This window comes from Mytilus edulis, chromosome 1 (genome assembly GCF_963676685.1).
Source record: "Mytilus edulis chromosome 1, xbMytEdul2.2, whole genome shotgun sequence".
Taxonomy (NCBI): Eukaryota; Metazoa; Mollusca; class Bivalvia; order Mytilida; family Mytilidae; genus Mytilus; species Mytilus edulis.
Window position 1 is genome coordinate 78,126,072 of NC_092344.1, and position 27,134 is coordinate 78,153,205.

Genomic DNA, 27,134 nt, shown 5'->3' on the forward strand with positions numbered 1-27,134 from the left:
TATTAACAGGTATGTTTTTAATTTATATGTTAAATCAAAACCAATTGCATGTTGATCATCTAACTCCTAATTCTCAGGAGCACCCTCCCCCTTCCAATCCAAATCATATCCTGACTTCGCGCATGAACCGTACTGTTATGCAAAAGAAAAGTGAAATTGGATAACCGACAGAGAAAATCTCAGTAAACAACTTGAAATAGTTAAAAAAAAATCAATCCACATCTAGATTTATCCATCATATACTTTTAACTTTTGTAAAACTTTCTCATAATCTATCTCACGTGATTTACTTTTGCACTTCCTCATTCGTTTTTTTTTCGAATGATTTCGAAGTGGATTTTAGCATGCTCTAGAAATATACATACACGATTATATAAAATTAAGATCCATGAGACAACTCTTCAATAGAAACCAAATGATATATAAGTAAACAAGTATTGGTCACCGTACAGTCTTCAACATTGTCAATAAGCAAACACCATACCGTATATTCTGCCATAAAAGGACCCAAAATTACAAATGTAAAACAATTCAAACAAGAAAACTAAATTCCTGATTTTTGTAAAAAAATAATGAACAAAAACATACACCAACAAAAGACAACAATTGAGATCGGTTTTTTAATTAGATTGTTGAAATACAGGCTCCTGACTATTTGTACATTTATGTTTACTCTTTTTTTCCTTCTGATTAATTAGTAAGTGTTAGCAATAAAGCTTTATAAAACGAATTGAATCAAGGCAAGAGAAATTCAACATATGCTGGATTTTTTGTCTATTTCAAAAAGACTCATTTTTGCGTTTTATCAAAATGATTACTTTATTGTTTAAATACTCCAAGAAAGTAAATTTACACTATTTCATGTGTGTTACTTATTTTCTGAAATATTCACAATGCCTACAACAAATCAAAATTTTACAGGTTTTCCTGTTTTAGATAGCTGTTCACAGGAAGTAGTCATCAAAGTAAAAAAATAAACTACAATAAATGTACATCTACTACTCGCTTTTTAAGAAATTTTACTTTGATCTTACTGACTGATAAAGTTCTTTTTAAGCACAGTATATTGATAAACAAAGTTATCGCTAAAAAAACTAAGGGTGTACGTGCTGTTGTCAATGAAATTAACTACGTCGTCACTAGGTAGAATAGCGATAAACAGATTATCATAGTTCATCTCAACGCGATTGCTTTTCTCACTTCCGCATTACATGGGATCAAGTGAGAAAATATATTTGAATACAAAAAGAAGATATTTATATGGTGGAAAAGGGGAAGGGGGGGGGGGGGTCTAAGATGAAAAATGAATGTTCTTGCCTTTTAAGTTTTCACTCTATTCGGTCCTGCATTTATTTTATTAGTTTATATCCTGTCTTTTCGTACATAAATTGTCATCCTGCCTTTTTTTTGCCAAGTTGATTATCCTGCCTTTTTGGTTATCCAAAACTCATGTCCTGCTTTTTTTTCAAATTTCAACCAAACTCGAAACTAACTCAAACTTCGACTCGAACTCGAACGATAACTTGAATCGTACTCTAGCTCTAATTTCAACGAGCACTATATTTATCTCGACGATCTGTAAAAGTGAAAGTAGGAAGTAAAAAGTAGGAAGTAAATTAAGAAGTAGGAATTCCAAATCTATTTATAGTGACACCTAGCACAATAACAAATATTGTATCTAAGGCCACCAAGGCCGTTATATAACAGATGTTTTTTACTCTGTTCATTTCATGAATGAGTATTTTTAATTTGATATTATAAGGTAAGATATTTTGGTCCTATTTTATGAATGTTCCTGTGTCTATATGTTTTGTGTACGTATACATGTATGGTAAATGTTCATAATAATTAGATAAAGTCGCAGTGTTTACACCTCAAAAAGTAGTATATATAAGATTTTCCGAAACATAGTTTTAAAAATCATATATATTTTGGAAATATTGAAAATGTTTTATCGCTACACTGATGAACCTTAATTCTTAAGTTCTATATATATAGTGTAAACGTTCAGAAAATTTATACACAATACTATTAATCAGCTATACATACATGTACTTCCAAATAATAATAGCTTGAACACTCGATTGGGGACATCAGAAAATAAAAGAACTATTATGAAAAAAAAAATCAGCACTGATCTATGGTAGGGGCGAAAGATACCAAAGAAATATTCAACTCATAAGTCATGTAAGTCGAAAACAAACTGATCACACGTACCATAACAATGAGAAATAAAAAGACTACGAAATTAATACAAACAAAGAAAAAAATAAAGACTGAGAAACACAAAACCTAATAAACAATGGGGGTGACACTCGTCGTTTAGCTCCCACCATATGATAAATCTTGCCTACAGTGCCATGAACTAATACGTACTTTATTATATTAGTTGTGATATTTTCGGAAAATGATACTTGTAGGCCACCAACTTTGTTGTCAAGCAAAAGGATTTGAAAAAATGACACAATTTGCATGGATTATACAAAGAAAAGCATCATTATGTGAATAGCAGGTGAGATCATATAGATATTATTTTAAATCCAAATATATGGCAAGATAACTGATATAAAGAGTGCTTTTAAAATATCGAATGAAAAAATGGGTTCAATCACCATACACCGTTTTGTCCGGCTACATAACCATGATAACGCAAGATGGAGAAAAAATCCTCGTTTTCAATACCTTTAATTTATAAAAGGTACAAGATTTGTACATTTAAATCAGGATAACGAGGTTGACTGTATTCTTGCATTGGAACTTATTGACTTCATTTAAAATCTGGAAATTTTTATGTTCTACTATTTTACAATCCAAGATGATGGATGACCCGAATCAAGTAGGTGTTACTCCTAATGTTATATACACATGAAAGAAGATGATCATACGTATATAATAGTCTTTGCTTGATCACTATTAAGTAAATTACAATTTACATAGTTTTTTTCAGCTAGCTGGACATCAGGTGGACACTTATGTTTTGCCTACTGATACTCCTGAAAGATAAACATTGTCAACTCACCCCACCAAAAAAATAAATCAGCCAAAATTAATCACAAGCCAAAATCCACCAGCTTAAATGTTTCAAACACTTTAATATAATATTTTATGTTTTGTTCTTTTGTTTCGGCATAGATATATGGTTTCGGTATACCAAGATGTATTTGAGTGATTAGATTTAAACAAGAAAGACATTAAAGTAATGGCATATTATGAAGTTCCTGTTTTGCCAGATTTTGATTACGGTAATTATTGAATCATCTATAAATTAAAAAAAGATAAGATTTTTATGGAGGCTAGTTTTGACAGTATATACGGTTATTCACACAAATGTATATTGCGGTGCATTTTCACTGTATAATTATTATTTTTTTTTATCTATTACAGCTCATTTCTTTAAGCATGTAGAGCAAGACTTTAGTTGATTTGCTTGCTTTTTTAATTGGATAATCATTATGATAACACCCAATTTAATTCAAATATTAAAAATACAGGTTAAACTATGCCTATTCATATTGTTTAAAAATGTCAATCTTATTTACAAAGTTTGTATAAACAATTATACAAACAAAGCAAGCAAGCCAACCAAAGTTTTGCTTTACATGCATTAGGAAATTAGCTGTAAAGCCTTAATTTAGCCGACTTGCTCAAATAATAGATAAAGTAAGAGAAAGATTTGATAAAATTTAACTTACGGATAAAAGTTTGGTTTTAAAACACTCTACTAAATTCAATAGAAATAACATTTATTTCAAATGTATTCCATTTAGTTTCTTATAAAGCGTATAGAGATCTTTATCCTTATTTTTTTTTATCCATTTCCATGACACTTCACCACTAATTACGTACATCTTGATATAGATTGCACCTTTGTTTTCCCGTTTAAAAGGTTTTACACTGGAGCCCTTTATAACTTGCTGTTCGGTGTGAGCCAAGACTCCATGTTGAAGACCGTATTTTGACGTATAATGGTCTACTTAATTGTGACTCGGATGGAGAGTTGTCTCATTGTCACATACGACATCTATATGGCTCAAAAACGAAACGAGACGGGATAAAAAGGGATGAAAAAATCTACGCTACTTTTTTAATATATTTATAATGGGCTTTATATGAGTCAAAATAGAGTAAAATAGTGGGTCGCATTTGGGTATAAGCGTCACGCCGGATTGCCGATTTTTTGCAAGCGTGACAGGTGAAAGTCAAATGATTGTGTAGAGAAAAACGGGAAATGAAGTCTAGCGGGACACGGATAATTACAAAAAATTAGAACTGCATAGTATAAGCGGGATACGGGAATCTGACAAAACAGTAAGCGGAATACGGGAATCTGCCAAAACAGTAAGCGGGATCCGGGATCAGAACCCCCCAATGAGACCTCAGAAAAAGATATTTTTGTATATTCATCCTATTGTTACAGTCATGCCTTCAATAACAAAAGTATCCGATGCATGCATTTTTTCATATTTTTGGTCCCTTTTTCAATTTTGTGGGGTCCAAATTTATAGACAAAAGTCCTTTAATATAGATATTTGGAATTCGTTGACATGCTGAATCTGACCATGTATCAAGTTTGGGGATTTTTTGCCTAGTTGCTGAAATAGCCCACATAGAGTTCCAAAGGGTCTAAAATCAACAAAAATGAATTGTAGCATGCATTTCGTGTACAATAACCCAAATGTGCATGGTTTTACCTCTGTGGTAGTATCCATTCGCGGATCTAGAATTTTTCATAAGTAGGGGCCCACTGACTGCTTAAGAGGGCCCGCTGCTGTCACGCTCCAGTGATTCACTATGACGTCGCGTACGGTGTTGGTATTAGTTTTGGTAACGTTAGTTTGACGTTATTTTTCATGCATTGTATAAATAACGTCGCACTTTTTTCATTTCGTGCAGCTCAATCATACAGCATAATATATATGAGCGGTTTGCTTGATTTGCTACGTATAGAACCGAAATTCAAAAGCGGCACATATTGTTTTTAAGTACAGTTAAATTAAAACAGAAAAATAATATTCATTTTAATTAGTATCCCCTTGGAGCAAAGATATTTTCTCTTTTTTTGATTGAAACAGGATATTTTAAAACAAGTTTAAACCCCTGTCTTTTCTGCTGCTTTTTCTTTTAGTTTAAACATATTTATTTATAGTGGATTGTGAAACAAGTTATTACAACTTATATTAACCCGTTTCCACTTTGAGGGTGCGATTGCTTCCTTGTAGCCTTAGCCTGCTCTTTTCGAAATCTAAAAGGGTGACTTTTACGTGCAAGAGATACTGCTCTCTCTTAACACGGGTTAGTCATGTATTGTCCCCTTCCGACGGACTATCATTTTACAAGACCATCATACTCGCAAATGGTGTCAAGGGCTTATTCTTTTATCCGCTTTTGATAATTTTCGAATAAAATTTTTATTAATTGAATAGTTTTTTTTATCGCCTGTATTAAATGTTAAAAGAATCAACAGTTGAAAGCAAATTCAAAATTAACCACAATAAAGTTAATTTAATCAAATTTGTCAATTTCATAATTCATAAACAAAAGGAAATTTAATCTCACCTATATGAACAAGAAAACAGATGGGCGCAGATAATTTTAGAGAAAAACTACAAGGGACATTTTAGCGCAGACATTAGAGCCCATTTTATCGCAGGATTAATCCATTCAGCTGTATTTTCGATAGCCCATTTTAGCGAAAACTTTCCTAGTTGAATAATACTAAAACCACGAGCATTAATTTATGCTGGCTTAATATTAAAGTTGTATGTATATATATATATATATATGTTCACTTTGGTTCATCATGGAAATAAAAGTAATTCTATAGTTGTCACTCAGCTATTTACGTTTTTCTTGATACTATCATCAAATTGCAAACAACAGCATATATAAAAATACAATGTATAGACGAATGTGCACCCCAATCTAGACAAGGTAAAGAGAAAAATCAGTTCCTATTGCAACTTTATGAACAGTATTGTACAGGAGGTATACCCAGAGCCCATTACTTACGTTCTCTTGAATATAAATTCCAGGCTAGAACGGTCTTTTAAAATTTGATTTAAAAATTTTAGTGTTATATTTTAATGGACATGATATTTTTTAAATTGTGCTGTCTTGCTTCTATTTAAAAAAAAAATATTGATCATTAATCATAAAATGGATTAAAGCATTGCTCTAAAATGGGAATTGATAATTTCCATTTTCGAATGGGTTTTAAAATTTGGGCTAAAATGGGCTTTACTTTGGCGCTAAAACGTTAGATTTTTTTCCTCTAAAATGTCCTACCAATGCGCTAAAATGTCCTCCGCCGAAACAGATACAGATCTTAATTTTAACTAGATTCGATAAAAATCTGTTAAGATATTGTATCAAAATTATGATAATTTGAAATAAAAATTTATAAATTTGATATATCAGATCCCTTTTGCACTGGTTGTGCATGGGCATATGTTTTCTCTTCTAGATCTCGCGCATGGGTCTTTGTTTTTAATGAATTGTGTGCAAACAAAATAAATATTGAAACAAACATGTAAAAATATATGCAAGGATGAACTTAAGGATGTTTCATTAATCCTTGTATGTGCCCATCGAAATTGATAAAGAAGCATGCCAGGATTTTGAGGAAGGGGAAGCATTTTTTATCCTTGCATGTTCCCATGTCCCTACAAACACACTATCCATTCTTTCTGATTTGAAAATGTGCAATATAAATTGATCCTTTTTCTATTATAATCGTTCGTTCTAAGACACCAGGTCCCATGTACTGAATAGAGAACGTTCAAACTAGGCCCCCAAACTGCCTCAATAATAGATAAAAGAGGAGGGAGAGGGTTTCAGAAACATTAAACCTGTTAAGAAAGTTTTGAATAAGCATTCAATGACATATTTGTCGCTGGACGTCAGATAAACAATGAACCAATACACAAAAAAATGCGCCAATTTGGGTTACGCAATGTTTCAATCAATCTCATTAGTATACATGTAATTAAATCATACTATTGGTAGAGAAATTCACAATTTGTTATATCAAATTGACAATTTGTTATTTCTAATTGATAATTTATTATATCAAATTGATAATCTGTTATATCAAATTGATAATTTGTTATATTAAATTCATAATTTGTTATATCAAATTCATAATCTGTTATATCAAATTCATAATTCGTCATATCAAATTGGAAAAAGTTAATTAGGATGGTACGTAAAGGCTTCCGTAATTTGCGACGTTAGGCACTACATGTCAAGTTTTACAGAACGTAACGTCAAAACAAGTAAAAAAGCATGGTGTGACATTATGACTAGACAAAAGTAGTCGCTGACTGTGTCGTTAATTCTTCCGACATGTGATCGAAACTAGGTTAAAAAAAATCCCTGAACAGTAGATTTTAATGTTATATAAAATTGTTGTGCTATTATAATTTCAAATTCCCCCCCCCTCCAAAACTGTATAATATGACTTATCATACTTGTAACAAAAATGTAGAAAACGGCGTTTTGTGACATTTTGACTAGACAAAAACAAAAAGATCGCGTTTATTATTTTTTCAATATTTTCTCTTAAAACTTCGGCACAATTTATTTTCATACACTTAAAAAAATAGTTTTCACGTTTGAATAAAATTTCATATCGTAGAAAAGACTGCAACTGCCTATTACTTTTCATGAGACACTTAACAAATACGCCAAAACGTCAGAAAACGGCGAGTGTGACATTTCAACGGATTGAATAAAATGAACAATTTAGGACATAATTTAAACATTACTTACTAATTGAAGACACAGAAAGTTGTATATTTATTGTATAATTTTGACACAAGAAGGGTGGATATGTAAATTGTGGTTTGGATCTGCAGCATTCGTTCGAATTTTGAAGAGCTCCAAAAAATATGCGAGATTTGGGTTTTGTGACAGAAATACAAATTTCAAAAAATCATGAATTCTGGCACGATCTTTTGAAATGTTGTAACAAAACTTATTATTTTTTTTCCTTATATACGGAATAAAAAGATATATCAGTTTCGGAATAATCTATTCGAATTACCTTTTAAAATCACTCTTAACTTCACCCCTATCCATATTTTTTTTCTATTTTCGGCTTGACCACAAAACAAAGTGAACTTTTCGTCCTGGTCAGACGCTTCCAGTTAACGATGACGTCATAAATAAAACATACACCATCAACACCAAAGACTACTCTTGCTAGGAGTACAACTTTTTTTAATAAGTTTAAAAAATGACAAGAATAACTTCAAAGCAACGCTGATCATATGTCGCGGTGTTACGTGTCTTCACGCTCAAAATCAGTGTTATGAGGGATCAATCGAGTAACAAAATGAATAAAAGTATTGATTTTAAGGCATATTCCATTTCTACTTTTAATTACGCACATTTTGATATATACATTTATATAGTTATCAATTCCGAAACTTCTAACAAATGCAATAAAGGCGAACTGGAAAGCAAAACCCGTATTATCACCAACACCGTACGCGACGTCTATATAAGTTAAAATCAAGGAGAAACGTAATCTGAAGAATACAATATGACATTTTGAGAATCGCTTTTGTTACAAGTTTGAAAAGCTATATATTTGATGAAGAATGAATGAGGAGTTTGTATTTCAATTGGAAGATACATGTATCATTATAAATCCTAAAGTCATCAACTAAGTTTTTTTTCATTTGTTGCAAGTGCATTTATCACATAATTCTACAATAAAAATTCCTCGCATCTTTGAAAATTCTACATTAATAATGACTGCACTAACAGTGATAATTCATCGCATTTATAGTTAAAATGGATCGCTTTCAATAATCGATATGCTATATTATGATGCTTTTATAACACTTATTTGAAGTGTAATGCTATGTTTGTATATTATAAAGACATATCACAATGAAAATATGTTAAAACTTAACTTAAAATCCTTTAACTTGATATTTTCAAAACGTAAACAAATACAGTTTTCCCATGATCCTTTATTCTACAATAGACATACCCGCATATAACAGTAAAAATGAACTAGCTGGATTCGCACTTTATATACACTGCACACATATATCCTTGATTTCTACAGTTTTAAGTCAAAAGTGTTTCAAAAGTGTTTCACTTATTAGACATTCCCCTATTATTTCAAATAAAACACATACAATTTTTAATTAAAATTTTACTGTATATTTCATGTACAGATTGAATTCGAAAGATTTATTTTTCTTTAGAAGATGGCTGCATGTTTTTTGGCATTATATATAAAATATATTTATATTTTATATTTTTAGAGAAATCACTGTTTAAGGACAACGTGCTTTTCACAATATTTAACAAAAAAATTATGTTTTATACGAAATAATAGCGAAATTTGGATAGGTGAAAAACTTTTGACCAAAGTCTGTATGTTGAAAACTCATTATCACCTGTTTGAGTTCTATGAATTTTTGAAAATTTATTATCAAAAATCGAAATTTATATTGCCTTTAAATCATAAATGATAATTTTGGACACATTATAGGTCCAAATTGTAACTTAATCCATTGGTCCGTCCGTCTGTGCGTGTGCATGTGTGTCTGACCCAATGACCACAGGACTTGAGTATCCTTTGTTTGATTGGAAAATATAGGAAAGGAGAAAAAAACCTTTTAAATTTGAATTCAAGTAAGCGAAGATTTTAGGTTAATATCTGCGATAAAATATGCATTACTACAGATAAAGTTAGATTTACAAAGTTTATTACATAACTGGGATATTATTACAAATGTATGAAATATTCTTATTACTAATTGGGAAAATGAGACTTGGAGAATATGCTAATAAGTTTTGTTAGAAAAACTTATGGAAACAAATTTATAAGATATACTCAACATATATATATATATAACACTTTTAAATCTGAATTTTCAGCATCAATATAATTATTATAAATTGTTTCGTCTTTTTCATTTTTAAAAGGTGAAATAGTGAAACAATTCAAATTAGAAGCAGAATCTAGATTACAACAACAAGATTACACAGGAGCACTAAGAGATTACAATCAGGCATTAGAACTTGCTTGTAAAATACCATATAGTAATACCACAGAAGAAATACCTAAAATATTATGTAACAGGTCCATGGTTCGTCTGAAATTGAAGAGATATGATGAGGCTATGAGTGATGCTAATTTCAGTATACGAGATTTCCCTTATTGGATAAAGGTATTATTTGCATTAGCATTGAAATATATTATATTATTATACATCGTTTTGTTGATGTATACATGCAGTTTGTCAATGTCTAAGTCAAACACTTTGAGCAAACAAATTTCATTCTACACTAGTGACAATGTATATATTTATTCTACTCAGATTCACGATTGTGTTGTTGGGTTTTTTTTTAACTTTATATTGCCTTGATTCTTTAAATGTACTGCATCTTTGTTTTCCTCTAATAATGGATGTTTCCCTCGGTTTTAGTTTGTAACTCGTATTTTTTTCTCCCAATCGATTTATGACTTTTGAAGCGGTATAGTTCCTTTATTTACACGAATAAGTCATATATCCAACAACATAACACTCAAAAGAAATCTAGAACTAACATATTGTCTTTAACAATAACACCTGTTTATACAGTATGTCAAGCTCTGATCTTCCCATCAAACCTATTTACCTTTGTAAGTTTCTAAAGCATTGCATTTTCAAAGCTTCTTACATAAGGTTGATTAATCTCTTAGACTTTTTATTTAAGAATTGAATGCTTCTTTTTGTAACTTCATTAGGGTTTAAAAGCGTTGACCGAAGTTTATTTTGTATGAAGCGCGGCAGCGCTTCATTCTAAAAATGTACACACGGTCAACGCTTTTACAACACTATGAAGTTACAAAAAGAAGTATTCAATACTTATAATTACATTTTCTAGCTAGAATCATGAAAACAAGATTTTTATTATCAAGTTTTTTTTAATTTACCTGTGCACTTTATTGTGGGACCTCGTGTCATCATGAATGATAAATTTTATTGTGTAATGAAGTTGCTTAAGGAATAACGCGATATTGCAGAGTAGCCAATCAGAATCACGTATTACAATGAAGCATACATTTAATGTAATTATATATATATACAATAGTATGTCGGGAAATTAAAAGTGTTGATTTGTAGCATTATGCAAGACATATTTAACAGTTTTAATCGGGCTTGTTGCTTGTTTTTAATAAAAAAAAAAAAAAAAAACCAATTTGTGCTTAGTGACTAATTTCCCAATTATATAAACCAATATATCATACGACTCCCTTCATTTTATTGGTTTTTTTTTTAGGGTTACTGGAGGGGTAGCAATGTCTTGAAAGAAACGGGACAGATTGAAAGAGCAGTGGACATATTAAACGATGGATTAGCAGCATGTATAATCTACTCTGCTCCTAAGGAAGAACAGGTCATTTTGTTTGTTGAGATGTCAACACTTCTCTGTCAAAACAAAAGTAAGTACCCTACCAAAAACAAGTTGCGTTTCAAAACTATCAATATATACCGTACATTGACCTATAATGATTTACTTTCATAAATTGTGATTTGGATGGAGAGTTGTCTCATTGGCACTCATACCACATTTTCCTATATCTATTTGCACTGGATCATAATGCAGTATTTTTGTGATTTTACTTTTTGCAGTATACCTTTCAAAGCAAAGGAACACTTGTAATTGTTCACACATCTTTGACTTTGATCTTTTTTTGTTTTTACCAAAAGTCAAATTGGTTTGAAAATCGTGTAGTTTATATCGCGCATTGGTTTTATTTTGGGTTGTTCAAAATTCAAAACGAAAAGTTCCTTATCAAATGGCAAAATCAAAAGCTCAAACACATTAATCGAATGGAAAACAACTGTCATATTCCTGTCTTGGTAAAGGCATTTCACGATGTAGAAAATGGTGGGTTTAACCTGATGTTATAACCGTCGTTACAGCTTTACTGACACCATATTATTTCTAGTTTAGTAGACAGGTACGGCAATGCAAATAGCTTAAATAAACATTGAAAATAGATGTCAGTATGGCAAAATAATATAATTACATTAGATGTATGTTTCATTATAATACGTTATTCTGATTGGCTAACTGCACATCACATGTTATTCCGTAAGCAATTGCATCAGACAATAAAGTTTATCATTCATGATGACACGAGGTCCCACAATAAAGTGCACAGGTGAATTAAATAAAACTTGATAAAAATCGTGTTTTCATGATCCTAGCTAAAAACAATGTAATTATAAGTATTGAATGCTTCTTTTTGTAACTTTATAGGGTTGTAAAAGCGTTGACCGTGCGCGCTTCATACAAAATGGACTTCGGTCAACGCTTTTACACCCCAATAAATTTACCAAAAGAAGCATTCAATTCTTAAGTAATACATATAGCAAAATGATATCAAACGATATGGTCAAAGTAGTTGAAAAGTAAGGCAATACATGGATATTATGATATTTGTTATCAACTGAATAATCTGTATAGGCAAAATTATATCGATTTAACAAACATTTTGCAGGAAGCACCCTAAATCGAAATCTACAATTTCCACGGGATGATGCAATAAAGGCGAGGATAATACAGCGACTGATTTTGAACAAATCATGGGAAAATATAAGTTACTTAGTGACAGGTGTTTATCCAGGTAATAATATGGACTTAGCAGGCTGTTTCTCTGACCTTAACTTCTCATTTGTTCACGTTGGAAACCTCCTTAAACAAACATCAGTATCACAGAAGAAAAGTTGGGGAATACAATTAGCTATTGCCTTACTAAGAAATGGTGCATCATATGAACAAATGGAACTTGGTGTAGGACAAGCTGCTATACATATTGGTGTCCAGGATGCTTTAGAAACAGGTAGTTATATCAATCTATAGATGTCAATCATTGTCACTGTCATACAGATAATTCTTCATTACGTATACAATACGCAAATCTAAATCCAGTATATCTGATACTTTATAAATAATACGCTACAAATACTTCAATCAAGTTTGTTTAAGAACAGGTGCAGTATTAACACACGATCTCAGTCTATTGCGATATAGTTATTGTTTGCGCTGTACCATTTTTGTGAATTTTGAGGTTTCATCTAACTATGGATTTCAATGAGAAAGATATCATTTCCATTGAGTCTGCATTTGTGTTACTTCAAATGACACATAAACAACTTTTAAAACAGGGTATATAAAAAAGAAAACATGATTTTTATATTTTATCGTGTGTTTTTCTATGTTGTGATGTTATGCTATTGTTTCAGAAAAAGGGAGAAGGTTTGGTACCATTAAAACGTTTAATCCCGCTGCAAATGTTTGCACCTATCCTAAGACAGGAATCTGTTGTACAGTAGTTGTTTATGTAATTTATACGTGTTTCTCGTTTCTCGTTTTTTTTTATATAGATTAGACCGTTGGTTTTCCCGTTTGAATGGATTTACACTAGTAATTTTGGGGCCCTTTATAGCTTGTTGTTCGGTGTGAGCCAAGGCTCCGTGTTGAAGGCCGTACATTTACCTATAATGGTTTACTTTTTTAAAATTGTTATTTGGATGGAGAGTTGTCTCATTGGCACTCATACCACATCTTCCTATATATATGAAAATGTTAACCTCCAAAGAAATGAATTCAACCATATGAATAGGTACAGTGATTGATTTGCCATTTACATATTTTTGTAGGCTTGAATAATTACGCATCCAATGGTTTAACAAGTTTGTCTATTGTATAATCACAGTACTATATTGATTTTTAGGTAGCATTATCTTCCTAAAATTCCTTTTGGGAACATACATAGACACTTCAGCAAAGAAAGACATGATCAATTCAAATGGAGACACTGCAATCCATGTGGTTATCAAGACAGGAGAAACAAATGGTACCTTTGGAGAAGCAATCTTAAGACTTTTGATAAACAATGGCTGTAAATTTAGTCATAAAGATATGTCAGGAAAACTACCAATTGAGTACTTAAAACCTACAGATCAGGGCTATACACTATTACAGACAGTAAATAATGACCCAGGTAAATAAACATCTCCATTACATAAACATAGGATACTTCATGATTGAGCATTGTTTAATGGACACCAGCAGAGGGCACTTGCATAGTTGAGATGCACCACTTTTTCGCCTGTCCCAAGTTAGGAGCAACTGGCCTTTGTTTGTCTTGTATTTTTATTTTATTTTAGTTCATTGTGGTAATCTCAATACAGCTTAAAATATCATAAATCAATCTAACTTTTATTTATAACACAAGTCATATGTGATTTTTGTCATGTGATATATTTATTTTACCTTTGTATACTGATTTATGTAGATTCGATAAATACATTAGACAAGAGATTACAAAAAACACACAAACATCAACAAAGCAAGAATACAGTAGATGTGTCATGGCTGCCAAAGATGCCATTATCTAAACCTCAATATGATAAATGCAGAAAGTGTGAAGATGAGTTGGAGATGAGTAAACAGACTATAGATAACAGACCAGCAAAAACATACATCAGTATGGCTAAAGTTATTCAGGAAAGAAGTCATGATAAGACAAAACATCAGAAAATTGTTGACGAGATGTTGACAATGATTACTGAATCTATCGCAAAAACTCTCAATCCAGGTATTTATTTAACAAAAAGTATAACAAAAAGTAAAACAAAAACAATACCGGACTTATTGACCAAAAAATTTAACAACAGAAAGTCCTTCATCAAATGCTCAAATACATCAAACGAATGGAAAATAACTGTCATATTCCTTACTTGGTAAAAACATTTCATTGTATTAAACCTAGTTTTGTAGTAAGCAGAAAAAAGTAAAATCACAAAAATACTGAACTCAGAGGAAAATCTAATTGGAAAGTCCACGATCACATGGCAAAATCAAATGAAAAACACATAAAAAACGAATGGACAAGAACTGTCATATTCCTGACTTGGTACATGCATTTTCTAATGTATTAAATGGTGGATTAAAGCTGGTTGAAAGCGCTCAACCTCTCACTCTGTTGACAGTCTCGAACCACTTGTATGATAGTCATATATAAATCAATTATGTTGACAACAATGTGTAAGCAAAACAAACAGACATAACAGGTTCAAATTTCAAAAAATGGGCTAAAGTAGTCAATATTGTGCTATAATCTTAATCACTTCAAAAGAAAAGGAAAACAAAATGGCATATAGACACTCTTTTGACAAAGTTCATGAGCAAAATTACAAAAATATCACACTAGAAGGTAAATTGAAAAAAGAGGAAGTTAAGAAAAATTAATAATGTTTCTCTAACTGAGCTCAACTCTTGCAAGATAGTAATGACTGACTGAAAATAACTAAATGCATTGTTAACGTCATCGCTACATTAAAGTTAAACACAAGTGCTCAGACACATAGGAGGTAATCGTGAAGATGAGTGAGTATCACTGCATGATTATATTCATAATGACCACTGAAAATTTTCGAAACTAACATTTAACAAAACAGGGCTTTGTTCAGGCTTTGGTATACTTAATAGTAAATATGGAAATGACTTGAATTTCAGAAATTCCGAAGCCTCTTTTAAAAATAATGTATAAACAATACCTTCAAATTGTAAATGGGTTGCTCAAAGGAGAGAATTGGACGCAGTTAGTTGTAGTGGTAGATGAGTACAGAAAATGCCATGGTAAAATGGAATTACCAGAATATGCCAAGCGTATCAAGCTTTCACGTGTTATCATGCACTCTTCAATGAAAGGTTCTCATCAACTTCTTATCAATATTATAACGTCTATGCTTAAAAGTGGTGCAGAAATGGAGAATGGTATGTTAAAGATCAAGAGTAATGTTTTTTTTTATATGTTTGGTAACTCAATACAATAAATTGCTTCTATATATTCATAACAAATCATTCATAGACACAGACTTTGCTATTGACATTCGATGATGTAAATCATGTTATGGAAGATTATGTATAACGTTAAGCAATGCAGAAGAAGATCTGACTATATAAGATCAGAAAATGAACGCACCAATATTAGAGATGTTACATATAAATAAAAATTAAAAAAGAACACAAAGAACATTTTATATATCTGCTATTCATGAAAGGTAGACCCAACCTCTGTAACTGATATGATCAACAGTTGTAAAATGTTTTGACTAAGCCAGACGTATTTTCCATTGATAGGTAACTGCTTCTAAAATTAAGTTCCAAGTAGTGAAAATGAATTCATCTCTTCGAAAATTTTCGGATGCCATCACTAGTTGTTGAACGTTATAAAATATCATACATATGACGACATATATGTTCCAATTGTCAAAACCACAATCCCATCCTCTTTCCCGAATAACCTATCAAGTTATACATGTACTTTTCACTACATTTATACTTGCATGACCGACACGAAGGTGTCGCATGAAATAGGATCTGCTTAACCTTCTATACAGAGCACATGGAATCACCCTCTGTTTTGGTGGGGTTAGAGTTGCCTACATTTTTACATTGGAAGTAGCTTTTTATAGACTTTAGTTGTCTTTGCTCGTTGTTTACTTTTATTTTAAATGGCATTGTCATTTCGTTTAACGTTCACTTTATAGAATGATTAGAAGTTATCAGTATGCTTTAACTTTACTTTCCGCTATATAGATGATGTTCTCTCACTAAATTATACAAAATTTGGTGACTTTGTTGAACGCATCTATCCCATCAAACTTGAGACAAAGGATAGCACAGACATAAATGAGTCTCCCTCATATCTTGACGTACATCTAGAAATTGACAATGAGGGTCAGTTGAAAACAAAACTTTACGACCAAAAACATAATTTCCATTTCTATGTAGCAAAATTTCAGCAGCGCATGCATACGAAGTTAGATCTCCCAAGTGATACGATAATCCTGAACTTGTATTTCCTATCATGATTTCCTTGACAGAGGGTAGCTGCTCACAAGGAAGCTGTTTAACCAAGAGTTCCAAATGGTGAAGTTGAAATCATCCCTTCGTAAATTTAACTGACGTTATCACGAGTTGGTTGGCCGTTATGTAATCAGCGTTTCACAGATGATATCGGATATGTTCCTTACGTCGTAACTACAATCCGCGTCCCGTTTCATATGAATGTGACCTACAGAATTAGACTATTTACCGTGTTTGTAATAACTTGAGCAACACGACGGGTGCCACAATCATGTGGAGCAGTATCTGCTTATCTTTCCGGAGCACCTGAGGGCATCCCCAGTTTCTGGTGTGGTTCGTGTTGCTTAGTCTTTAGTTTTCTATGTTGTGTATTGTGTACCATTATTTGTCTGTTTGTCTTTTTCATTTTTTTTAAAATCTCATTATGTCATCCAATGTAAATGTGACGTGTATAGTCCCAATGTTATATTGTCTACTTGTTAAACCAATTTCTATTATATTAGAAAAAAAAACTGCTAAAGGTTATGTCTGTATCTTTTATTTCTTTTGGATGAAAACAAAGGACATATTTTTATGTATATTGTGATGATTGATCCTTAAAATATTTCACTTCAAACATGACATAATTTCTATTATTCAGATTATTATTTATTTTTTTTTATCAAAACGGTTATTGTTACACCTTAGCATCATCAATTAACATAAAGAAAACGTCCTAAATCAAAATATGATAGTGATGGAAAAAGAAACAGGTCTGATTGTGTTTGTTAAAGCCAACAAACAACATCCTTGTAGCGAATTAATTTTAATATACGATATGCCCAAAGGCATCATGTAATTTCCTAGGTATAGATTTTAGCAAGCACTCACTATTTGTTAGAATAAATAGGACAACGCATAAGACTTAATCTTCAAACGTTATTTTGGGTTCAATAATTTTTATGTGCCCAATTTAAAGTACTTGTATATTTTAGAAGGCAAGATATGTATACAAGCTGCTGTACAGGAGAATCAGTTCAAGATACTGGAGACATTATTTAGCCACGGAGCATGTCCATCACATCTGTCTGTCAAGCAGGGAGACACACCTATCCATGCTGCATTATCTATAGCAATTGAAAAGGACAAAGGCAAGTAAAATTTTAGGTGTCAATAAGGGAGACACACCTATCTACACTGCATGAACTTTCGCAATAGAAAGGGATATAGTGAAGCAAGCTATAGGTAGCCGTCAATCCTGGAGACTCATCCGTTCATGCTTCATTATCTAAAGCAATAACAAGAGATAACGGTAAGTAAGGTGATGAATGTTTGTAAATCAAGGAGACACACCTATCACTATTGGATTATCTTAAGCAATATAAAATAATAGAAGTGAGAAAGGTGATGGATGTCTGACAATCATGGAGACACGCCCATATATGATGTATTATATGTTTAGCAGTAGAAAGGAATAGAAGTCAGGAATGTGATGGATATCTAACAATTAAGGACACACCATCCATGCTTTATTACTAGAATCTATAGGAGTAAAACAGTATAGAGCAATCTGGCGCAGAGATCACATATCCGTTACTTTGTAACACTACACTCATATTAGTGCAGTATTGCGGAGCATGTATGGAACGGATATGAACTCTGCGCCGGAGATTGAGTATAGAGATAATTAAGGTGATACATGTCTTTCAAACAGGGCGACACACCTAACAATGTTGCATTGTCTTAATCAGTCTGATAAAAGTTGAGCGATACAATAATACGTACGTAGAACTAGTTTTCATTATTGTTTATCAATAGCAAAGTAGTTATGTAAAAACATCTCAGAAACATCTCTTCAACCCGGCCACATTCTTGCTACATCGTTTAACCATTTATTCATGCAAGTTCAACTTATAACGTACTTAATGGTTTGGGTTTTGCTCATTATTTAAGGTCGTGTAGTAACCTATGATTGCTTATATCTATGTCTTTTAATCTGTGGCGGATAGTTGTCCATGCGATAATAAATAAATCAACACGGTATAAGGAAGGAAACTTGTCTCAAACACATTATTCAATTCGATTTTTTTAGTCCTTTCTGGTGATATTAATTTTGTGTCTTAATAGCAAAGCCAATCCTATACAAATGAATAAGGAATAAAATGTAAAAATTAATGCAAAATCATCCAAATACAACATAACATTAATATAAATATTACAGACAATCACTAACGAATATTCTGACCTTGGACTAGTGCATTGACTCTATTCGAATTTACATATCTCAATATGACTCACATGTGGATCAGAATCTGCTTATCCATCCGGAACACATCAGGTCACCCCGAGGTTTGGTGCGGTTCATATTGCTTAGTCTAAAATTTTCTATGTTGTGTCTTGTGTACTTTTGCTTGATTGTTTGTCGTTTATTTTCTTATTTAGCCATAGCTTTGTCAATTTATTTTCAATCTATGAGTTTGAATGTTCCTCTAGTATCTTTCGCCCCTCTTATAGTATATGTCACTTACTTGAAAAACATGTGTATCTTGTCACTTTTAACCCATCCAAAAATGTAAAACTACTGTGGATTCATTTATTTTCGTGTGTATCAATTTTCGTGGATTGAGAAAATCTTGCATTTTCGTGGATATTTGATTCCGTGGTTTTGTTAAAGTCTGTCTATACCACAGTTGCTAATTTGTGATACGTTGAACATTTAAATTCGGGGTTCACAGGTCCCAACGAAAACCAAGAAAATTGGTGTCCCATGGATAATAATGAATCCACAGTAACCACTGCAATTATGGTTAAAAAATATGTTTTATATTACAGGGAACTTTTCTGTTTTGAACCTGTTTTTAGAAATGTTCGAAAGAGACCCAAAAAAATACAACATGTTAGATCCTACACAACAAGACATAAACGGAGACAGTCTGTTTCATTTGGTTGCCAAAACGAAGTATAATTCAATTGTTCAAAAAGCAACCGAACTTCTTTGTGACAAGAAAATGTCATCAAATGTAAAGAATAATGATGATAAACTGCCAGTTTATTATTTGAAAACAAAGAATGATCGAAGACTACAATTTTTTAGACTAGCAAATGATGAGAAACCAACAAAAAGTGTGTCCAGAAAATCTTGCAAAATGAATAAGGCTAAGCAATTACAAACGGAAGAACTCACGAACACTAAACTCGAAGGAGAAGATCTTCTTCTACATGACAGAAGAGACACCAATCATTTAGTTGTTGGAAAACCTTCGGTTAAACAACCGTTAGGAAAACAAGCTGTTAGGAAAAGAATAGAGAAGTTGCTACATAATCTAAATGATGCGGGTTACAGTAAATACTCAAGCAGAAGTGACGATGTTGACAATTTGAGTAAGAAGTCTAAGAAAGAGAAAGTCAAATCTAAGGTATATTAAAGGTTAATTGATTTAAAAGGAGAGATGGAAACATGTTTTCTATTAGTTTAAACATATTTATTTATAGTCGATTGGGAAACAAGTTATTGCAACTTATATTAATCCCTTTCCACTTTACAGGTGTTAGTGCTTCCTTTTAGCGGAATTAGCCAACTCTTTTTCGAAATTTACAAAGGTGTATTTTACGTGCAAGAGATATGGATCTCTCTTAACACGGGTCAGCCCGTATTAGTAGTCCGATGCACTAACCACTACACGGCTCTCCTAATAATCAAGTACACATGTTTTATACATGAGGAATCGTATAGATTTACTCAAATAAACAGATTAAAAACAACAATGAAAAGAAAAGGGGTAAATACCAAAGTGGCAGTTCAAAAACATAAGTCGAGGAAAATCAAATACCATAAACAAAACAATAACGACGAAAAAAGGCAAACACCATGCATGATACAACTTTTAAAGTTAGATATACTCATATTTTGACTGACATCTTAAATTGGATGTCAGTAAAATCTAATTCGGCTAAGAAGACAAAAAAGGATAAATTTAGCTTCCCAATTGTTTAATATCCACTTCTTTGTTGCTACACTCAAGAAGCACCTGCAAATATATAATTATAATTAATAATATAAAATAAAGTAGAAGATTTGGCTAACTAAGTTCCTATATTTGTAATGAATAAAGTAACATTCATTTTTAGTGGAAAATTGTTTTAGCGTTAATTAAGCTCTAATTAATATTTTTTTGCTAGCCCCTCTCTGTGATTAATGTAAGATAGCATTTTATCATTATAGGGAGATAATAAAAATTGGTTTTCATTTATAGTCTTAAAAAAATGTTTTTTTGTAGGTTCCAATCATAACTTCTCAATAAAGCATTCGACATGAGTTTGTCGTTTCTAGAAAAACGTTGCGTTCTGTTTTTGTGCGAATGTATATCTTGTGTGTGTTTCTGTGAAGGGTTGTGTATACACTTCAGACATTCCATGTATTACTTTTTCTGATTTGATATATTTTCAAGATTGAAATGGTACCTGATCCTGGACCCTATCTTGTAAAACCAAAAGTAACAGAGGAACCAGCACTACTACATCAAGGAGAGAAAGAAATATTTGATGACGAAGAAGACAGCGATGAAGAGCAATTTAAGGTTCTTTAAAACATAATTTGTACAACCAATTGATACGAATTGATATTGCGTTAATGTACATATTACTGGGACCTCATAAAATAACGAGACACTAATGCTGACATTGCTGTTTGTTCCCTTATGGTCCTGGACCGATTCATTCTATGTTGTTTGATGTAAACAATGTCTTGGTTTTCTCACACTGCTTATGAAGTTTTCACACCAACCTGTCGGATGTGTACCGATTAAATATTCAATGAAAACATGTTCTGTTTATTATTTAAAATAGAAGATGTGGTATTTTTGTCAAAAAGACAAATTATCTGTTATCACCGATTACAACGATATAAAAAATATAGATCAATGTGTAGCCCTTAATAAAGATCAACTCCAGAATGAACTTGAGAACACCCCTGATTTTTGGTGAGTATCGTGTTGCTCAGTCTTTTTTTTTTCATGTTGTGTTTTGTCTTAGAAACCTCATTTGTTTGTGTATTGTGTTCTTTGTTTTGTTTTTTGCTATGCCATTGACAGTTTGTATTTTGACCCAATACTTAAAGTATGCATTACAAATATTCGGCTTCTCTTTTTTGATATGTCAAAGAATGCCAAAATGAGATGCGATACAAAAAAAAATATTTTAAGATTTCTCTCAGCTTCAGAAAGCTAGTCCGGTCCTAAGCCTCATTTCATTAATACGATAAACCGTAATTTAGCGAGACTAAAATATCGAATAGTAAACTGTCAACTGATTAAGTGTACATGACCCAGTATGAGAAAAGAAAGGCATTGTCCAGTTCCAAAATAAAGAATATACAAGGTGCTTTCAGAGTCAACTTGTCTGTGTTTTTGTGAAAAGTTACGAACTTGAAGTTGATCCCTTGATTTTTTTTTTGCCAGTTTAACCAAACTTTTTTTTTATATTACAGCGCTGTTTTTATTCCTAGCCATGAGTATTTAGTCCTTTGGTGTTTTCCGTAGATGTCTTCCATAGTTGTTGGTTTATTTTTCGTTAAATATTATATTCTTAAAACGTGCACTTCGCTTTTATTAAGTCCCAAACAAAGTTTGGAGACTTATTGTTTTTGCTCAGTTCTTATTATTTTTATTATTAAGGTCTTTCCTTTTTCAAAAGGGAAAGACCTTACTGTATTTCTTCTGTTTATTATTATTATTCTTCCGCCAAACTTTGACGAAGTTAGCAGCCTTAACCGTAAGACGTGTCGCTTTCATGTTCACACATTGTATCGGTGTCATGAATACCTATCCGGAACTCACCCTGTTAGTCGAAATATTTTGTCGGTTCGGAGTAATCCCTCCGAAACCCAAAAACCTTGTTATCGCTCCAACACCGTAACCGTAAAAATTAGAAAAAAAACAAAGGGTGAAATTTGTTCAGGACCAGACCCCAGTTCTTCGTTACATTTGGATCGAAAAGATTCAACGACTCATTGGTAGGGTTATGCCCCTACTTAAATTAACCGGTGTCGGTTGACCACCAAAACTCAGAAACCGTAAGTCATAGACACCTAGGATCTTCACCATTCATCATCAATTCATGTATCTTTGAAAAATATCTCAAGGTCAAATTTGTATGTTGACCTTGACCTTTGACCTAACACCTTGTTATGGGATAATCTCAGCAACCATTATACTTACAAAAGTTTTAAATAGTGGAAAATGTTTGGGTCATGACGGCGCAACTTTGTTATATTTTGACCGAAGAGATTTGACCTTTTTTTAAGGGGCATAAAGCCTGTTTTAGGTTTTTGAAAAGACAAAATCAGCCTTTTCTATATAACTAAAGGTCCTAGACCCATGGGGTCTTCAGCAATGACATTGAGGACTAATGACCTTGACAAAGGTCAAGAGGTCAAAGGTCAAGGTCATGTCCCAGATAGCGAATTTAGTGTTTTTAACCTTATATAAAGGATTTTTAGTGTGTTTTCAAGCTTTTTAAGGTTGACCTTGACCTTTGACCTTTCACTTTTTATTGGATATCTCAAAAACTATTATACCTATAGAAATAGTAAATAGTGCAAAATGTTCAGGACATTGGAAACTATTGACCTGAATAAAGTTCAACAGGTCAAAGGTCAAGGTCATGTCCCAAATAGAGGATTATGTGTTTTTGACCTTATTTAAAGTGTTTTTAGTGTGTTTTAAAGCTTTCAATACATTCTACTTCTATTGGAACATGTATTTTACATTACAAAAGGAAAGACCTCTCAATTGTTCAAGAACAATTGACATTTTAATTCTTCTTCTTTTTCTTTTTTCTTTTTCTTCCGCCACATTAAAAATGAACTTGTCCGCAGCGTTTCTCCAAAACTCCTGGTCAGATTAACTTAGGGTTTCATAGGGGTATTTTGGGGGGGGGCAGAAAGAAGGGAAGGGTTTACTATAGAACCCTATGGGATTTTATTTTCTAAAATTTTCAAATGAAAATAACTTGAAAACTGTAAGTGATGGATACATATAGTCTTCAGAAATGATTAAAGGACAATAAGACAAATCACATGAAATATAGGGAAGTCCCTAGGGGGTCATCCCCTTCCCCTTCAATTTGAGAATATGCTTTTATCTTGTAAACGGTCCAGATCCCCACCCCTAAACCTCATATATTCTTGAATGGGTCACCCCACCCCCTCTTGTTTGAAAACTTGTAAACGGTCAATATCCCCACCCCTAAACCATATATATTCTTGTAGGGGACAATAAAACAAATGAAATTATATAAAAGGGAAGTCCCGAGGGGGTCTCCCAACCCCTTTTTGTTTGAAAACTTGTAAACGGTCAACATCCCCACCCTTAAACCATATATATTCTTGTATGGGACAATAAAACAAATCAAATGAAATGTAGGTAAAGTCCCTGGGGGTCATCACCATCCCCTCCTGTTTGAATACTTGTAAATGGTGGAGATCCCCACTCGTAAGCCATATATATTCTTGTATGGGGAAAAAATCAAAACAAATGAACATGGGACCATATGAATGGCGAGTTATGGGAGCTTTGTTTGGGAGACTTCGTAACAGCATCCTGTTACAATTACTTCTTGTTAATTTTGTTATTCCAGGATTATTATTCCTTACTGCTTGGTATATACATTTGTACTACTTTGTTTCTTTCATTGTAATCTTGAACACATATCATTAACATGTAGTTCTATAGAATGGAATCTATCAATGAAATATGTTTATGGCAATTGTGTGCAAGAGTTAACCCATTATAGCATAAGTAACCTGATGTCAACTTTTTTAATTCATTATGTTGCTCAGAATTGTTCATAACATTTTGTCCGATATTATTACACGAGTACGTATGAACATGTGCATTTGACTTATATGGTGTCCAGTAGTGAGTTGCTTAAGTTTGAGAATTCTTTGTCATTTAAAAAAATCCAACATAAAACAGCTGAGAAGCTTTCGTTTGTCATAATTCTTTTCCTTTATTTGTTCTATGTGATTCATGAAATTGTTAAATACAGCTGATTTAATTGTGTTCATAAAAATGATAGTAACAAGACTTTAAGAAAGTGTAGTGTTACAAATTTGCATCGTTTCGAGACAATTAAAGGGGCACTAGCTGTCAAATTCATGTTCACCGATTTTACTCCAATTCTCATATTTAATTTTTTTAACAATGTAAAACATTTATCAAAACTATTGAAAGTCTTTTATAAAGAGTTTACAGGTAATGAGCTGGTTAATATGTAGCTTCGATTCGTGTGTATCTTAGTCTAGACGCCATCTAATTTTCTAAACTCCTCCGATGACCTTATAAGCGGTATAAACATAAATATAGATATAAATAGATTAAACAAATCATGTTATTAGATTTTTTGTAAGGTCTGTCTAATCTTATATTATAGATTAAAAATATATGTTTGTCATCGTTTTTACTTGTATAAGAATGATTTTCTGTGGATCGAATCACTCAGTCAATCGCATGATTTAGCCTTGTTTCACTTTCAATGTTGACATTATTTTAATTTTAAATAACTTTACCCGGACAATGCGTTATCCATTTCTATCTAAGTTGTTAAAGTGAAGTTCAAATGAATACGAATTCAATGAGGTCGAATTATTCAATTGCAAGTGAATTATTCCTCATCAATGTTTCTTAGCTTATTTGGACAAAACTGAACAATTCTGGCTGCTAAAAGCGAAAAATAATTTCACTATTTCACTTTCATCAATGATTGAACAAAAACAGTATATCTTAGATTGCAATGCCCCGCGTACGATAGTAGAGGGGCATTATGTTTTCTGGTTTGTGGGTCCGTTCGTCCATCTGTTCGTTCTTTCGTCCGTCCGTTCGTTCGTCCCGCTTCAGGTTAAAGTTTTTGGTCTAGGTAGTTTTTGATGAAGTTAAAGTCGAATCACCTTGAAACTTTGTACACATGTTTCCTATGATATGATCTTTCTAATTTTAATGCCAAATTATAGTTTTTACCAAAATTTTACGGTCCACTGAACATAGCAAATGATAGTGCGAGTTGGGCATCCGTGTACTTGGGACACATTCTTGTTTATATATGTCCTTCCCCACCCCCTCTTGTTTGAAAACTTGTAAACGATCTAGATCCCCACCCAAAAACATATATATTCTTGTACGGGACAATAAATTAAATCAAATGAAATATAGGTTAAGTTACTGGGGTCACCCACCCCTCCTGTTTGAATACTTGTAAACGGTACAGATTCCCAGCCCTAAACCATATATTTTCTTGTGTATGTGACAAGAAAATAAATCAAACGAAATTTAGGCGGAGTCCATTGGATTTACCCCACCCCCTCATGTTTGAAAACTTGTAAACGGTCGAGATCCTCTCCCCTAAACCATATATATTCTTGTATAGGATAATAAAACAAGTCAAATGAAATATGGGACCATTGGAATGGCAAATTATGGGAGCTTTGTTTGGTAGACTTCGTAACAGCATCCTGTTACAATTACTTCTTGTTGAATTTAAGACAAAAAAGATATTTTCATTTGTATTAGTTAACTGCATCTATTTTATATGATTGAATGATTTTTTTTTTTAATTTTTTTTGAATTCCTTTATTTCAATCAGTTGCTTGTTACATTGTCTTCAACAAGTCCAAGCTCCTTGTGAAGAATAGATATATAAGTTTCAATTCTATTATATTAATATATAAAACATCAATCTAATAAATGTTTCTAAACTTTAACTAAGAATAAAATTGAGAATGGAAATGGGGAATGTGCCAAAGAGACAACAACCCGACCATAGAAAAAAACAACAGCAGAAGGTCACCAACAGGTCTTCAATGTAGCGAGAAATTCCCACACCCGGAGGCGTCCTGTAGCTGGCCCCTAAACAAATATACACTAGTTCAGTGATAATGAACGCCATACTAATTTCCAAATTGTACACAAGAAACTAAAATTAAAATAATACAAGACTAACAAAGGCCAGAGGCTCCTAACTTGGGACAGGCGCAAAAATGCGGCGGGGTTAAACATGTTTGTGAGATCTCAACCCTCCCCTATATCTCTAGCCAATGTAGAAAAGTAAACGCATAACAATACGCACATTAAAATTCAGTCCAAGAGATGTCCGAGTCTGATGTCAGAAGATGTAACCAAAGAAAATAAACAAAATGACAATAATACATAAATAACAACAGACTACTAGCAGTTAACTGACATGCCAGCTCCAGACTTCAATTAAAC

At 32.4% G+C, this 27,134-nt stretch overlaps 1 protein-coding gene across 1 annotated transcript in view; it reads left to right on the top strand.

Annotated features, from left to right (window-relative positions):
• The first annotated feature begins 1,649 nt into the window (after window positions 1-1,649).
• The window catches only part of LOC139491003 (TPR and ankyrin repeat-containing protein 1-like), a 50,410-nt gene continuing 24,925 nt past the window's right edge, over window positions 1,650-27,134 (top strand). The window contains exons 1-12 of the mRNA XM_071278247.1: window positions 1,650-1,762; window positions 2,421-2,512; window positions 3,133-3,242; window positions 9,949-10,193; window positions 11,290-11,452; window positions 12,518-12,859; window positions 13,754-14,023; window positions 14,318-14,620; window positions 15,541-15,801; window positions 17,871-18,026; window positions 19,708-20,291; window positions 21,324-21,452. Coding sequence (XP_071134348.1) covers window positions 3,200-3,242; window positions 9,949-10,193; window positions 11,290-11,452; window positions 12,518-12,859; window positions 13,754-14,023; window positions 14,318-14,620; window positions 15,541-15,801; window positions 17,871-18,026; window positions 19,708-20,291; window positions 21,324-21,452 — 2,496 coding nt within the window. The 5' untranslated portion in view covers window positions 1,650-1,762; window positions 2,421-2,512; window positions 3,133-3,199. The remainder of the gene's footprint in view (window positions 1,763-2,420; window positions 2,513-3,132; window positions 3,243-9,948; window positions 10,194-11,289; window positions 11,453-12,517; window positions 12,860-13,753; window positions 14,024-14,317; window positions 14,621-15,540; window positions 15,802-17,870; window positions 18,027-19,707; window positions 20,292-21,323; window positions 21,453-27,134) is intronic.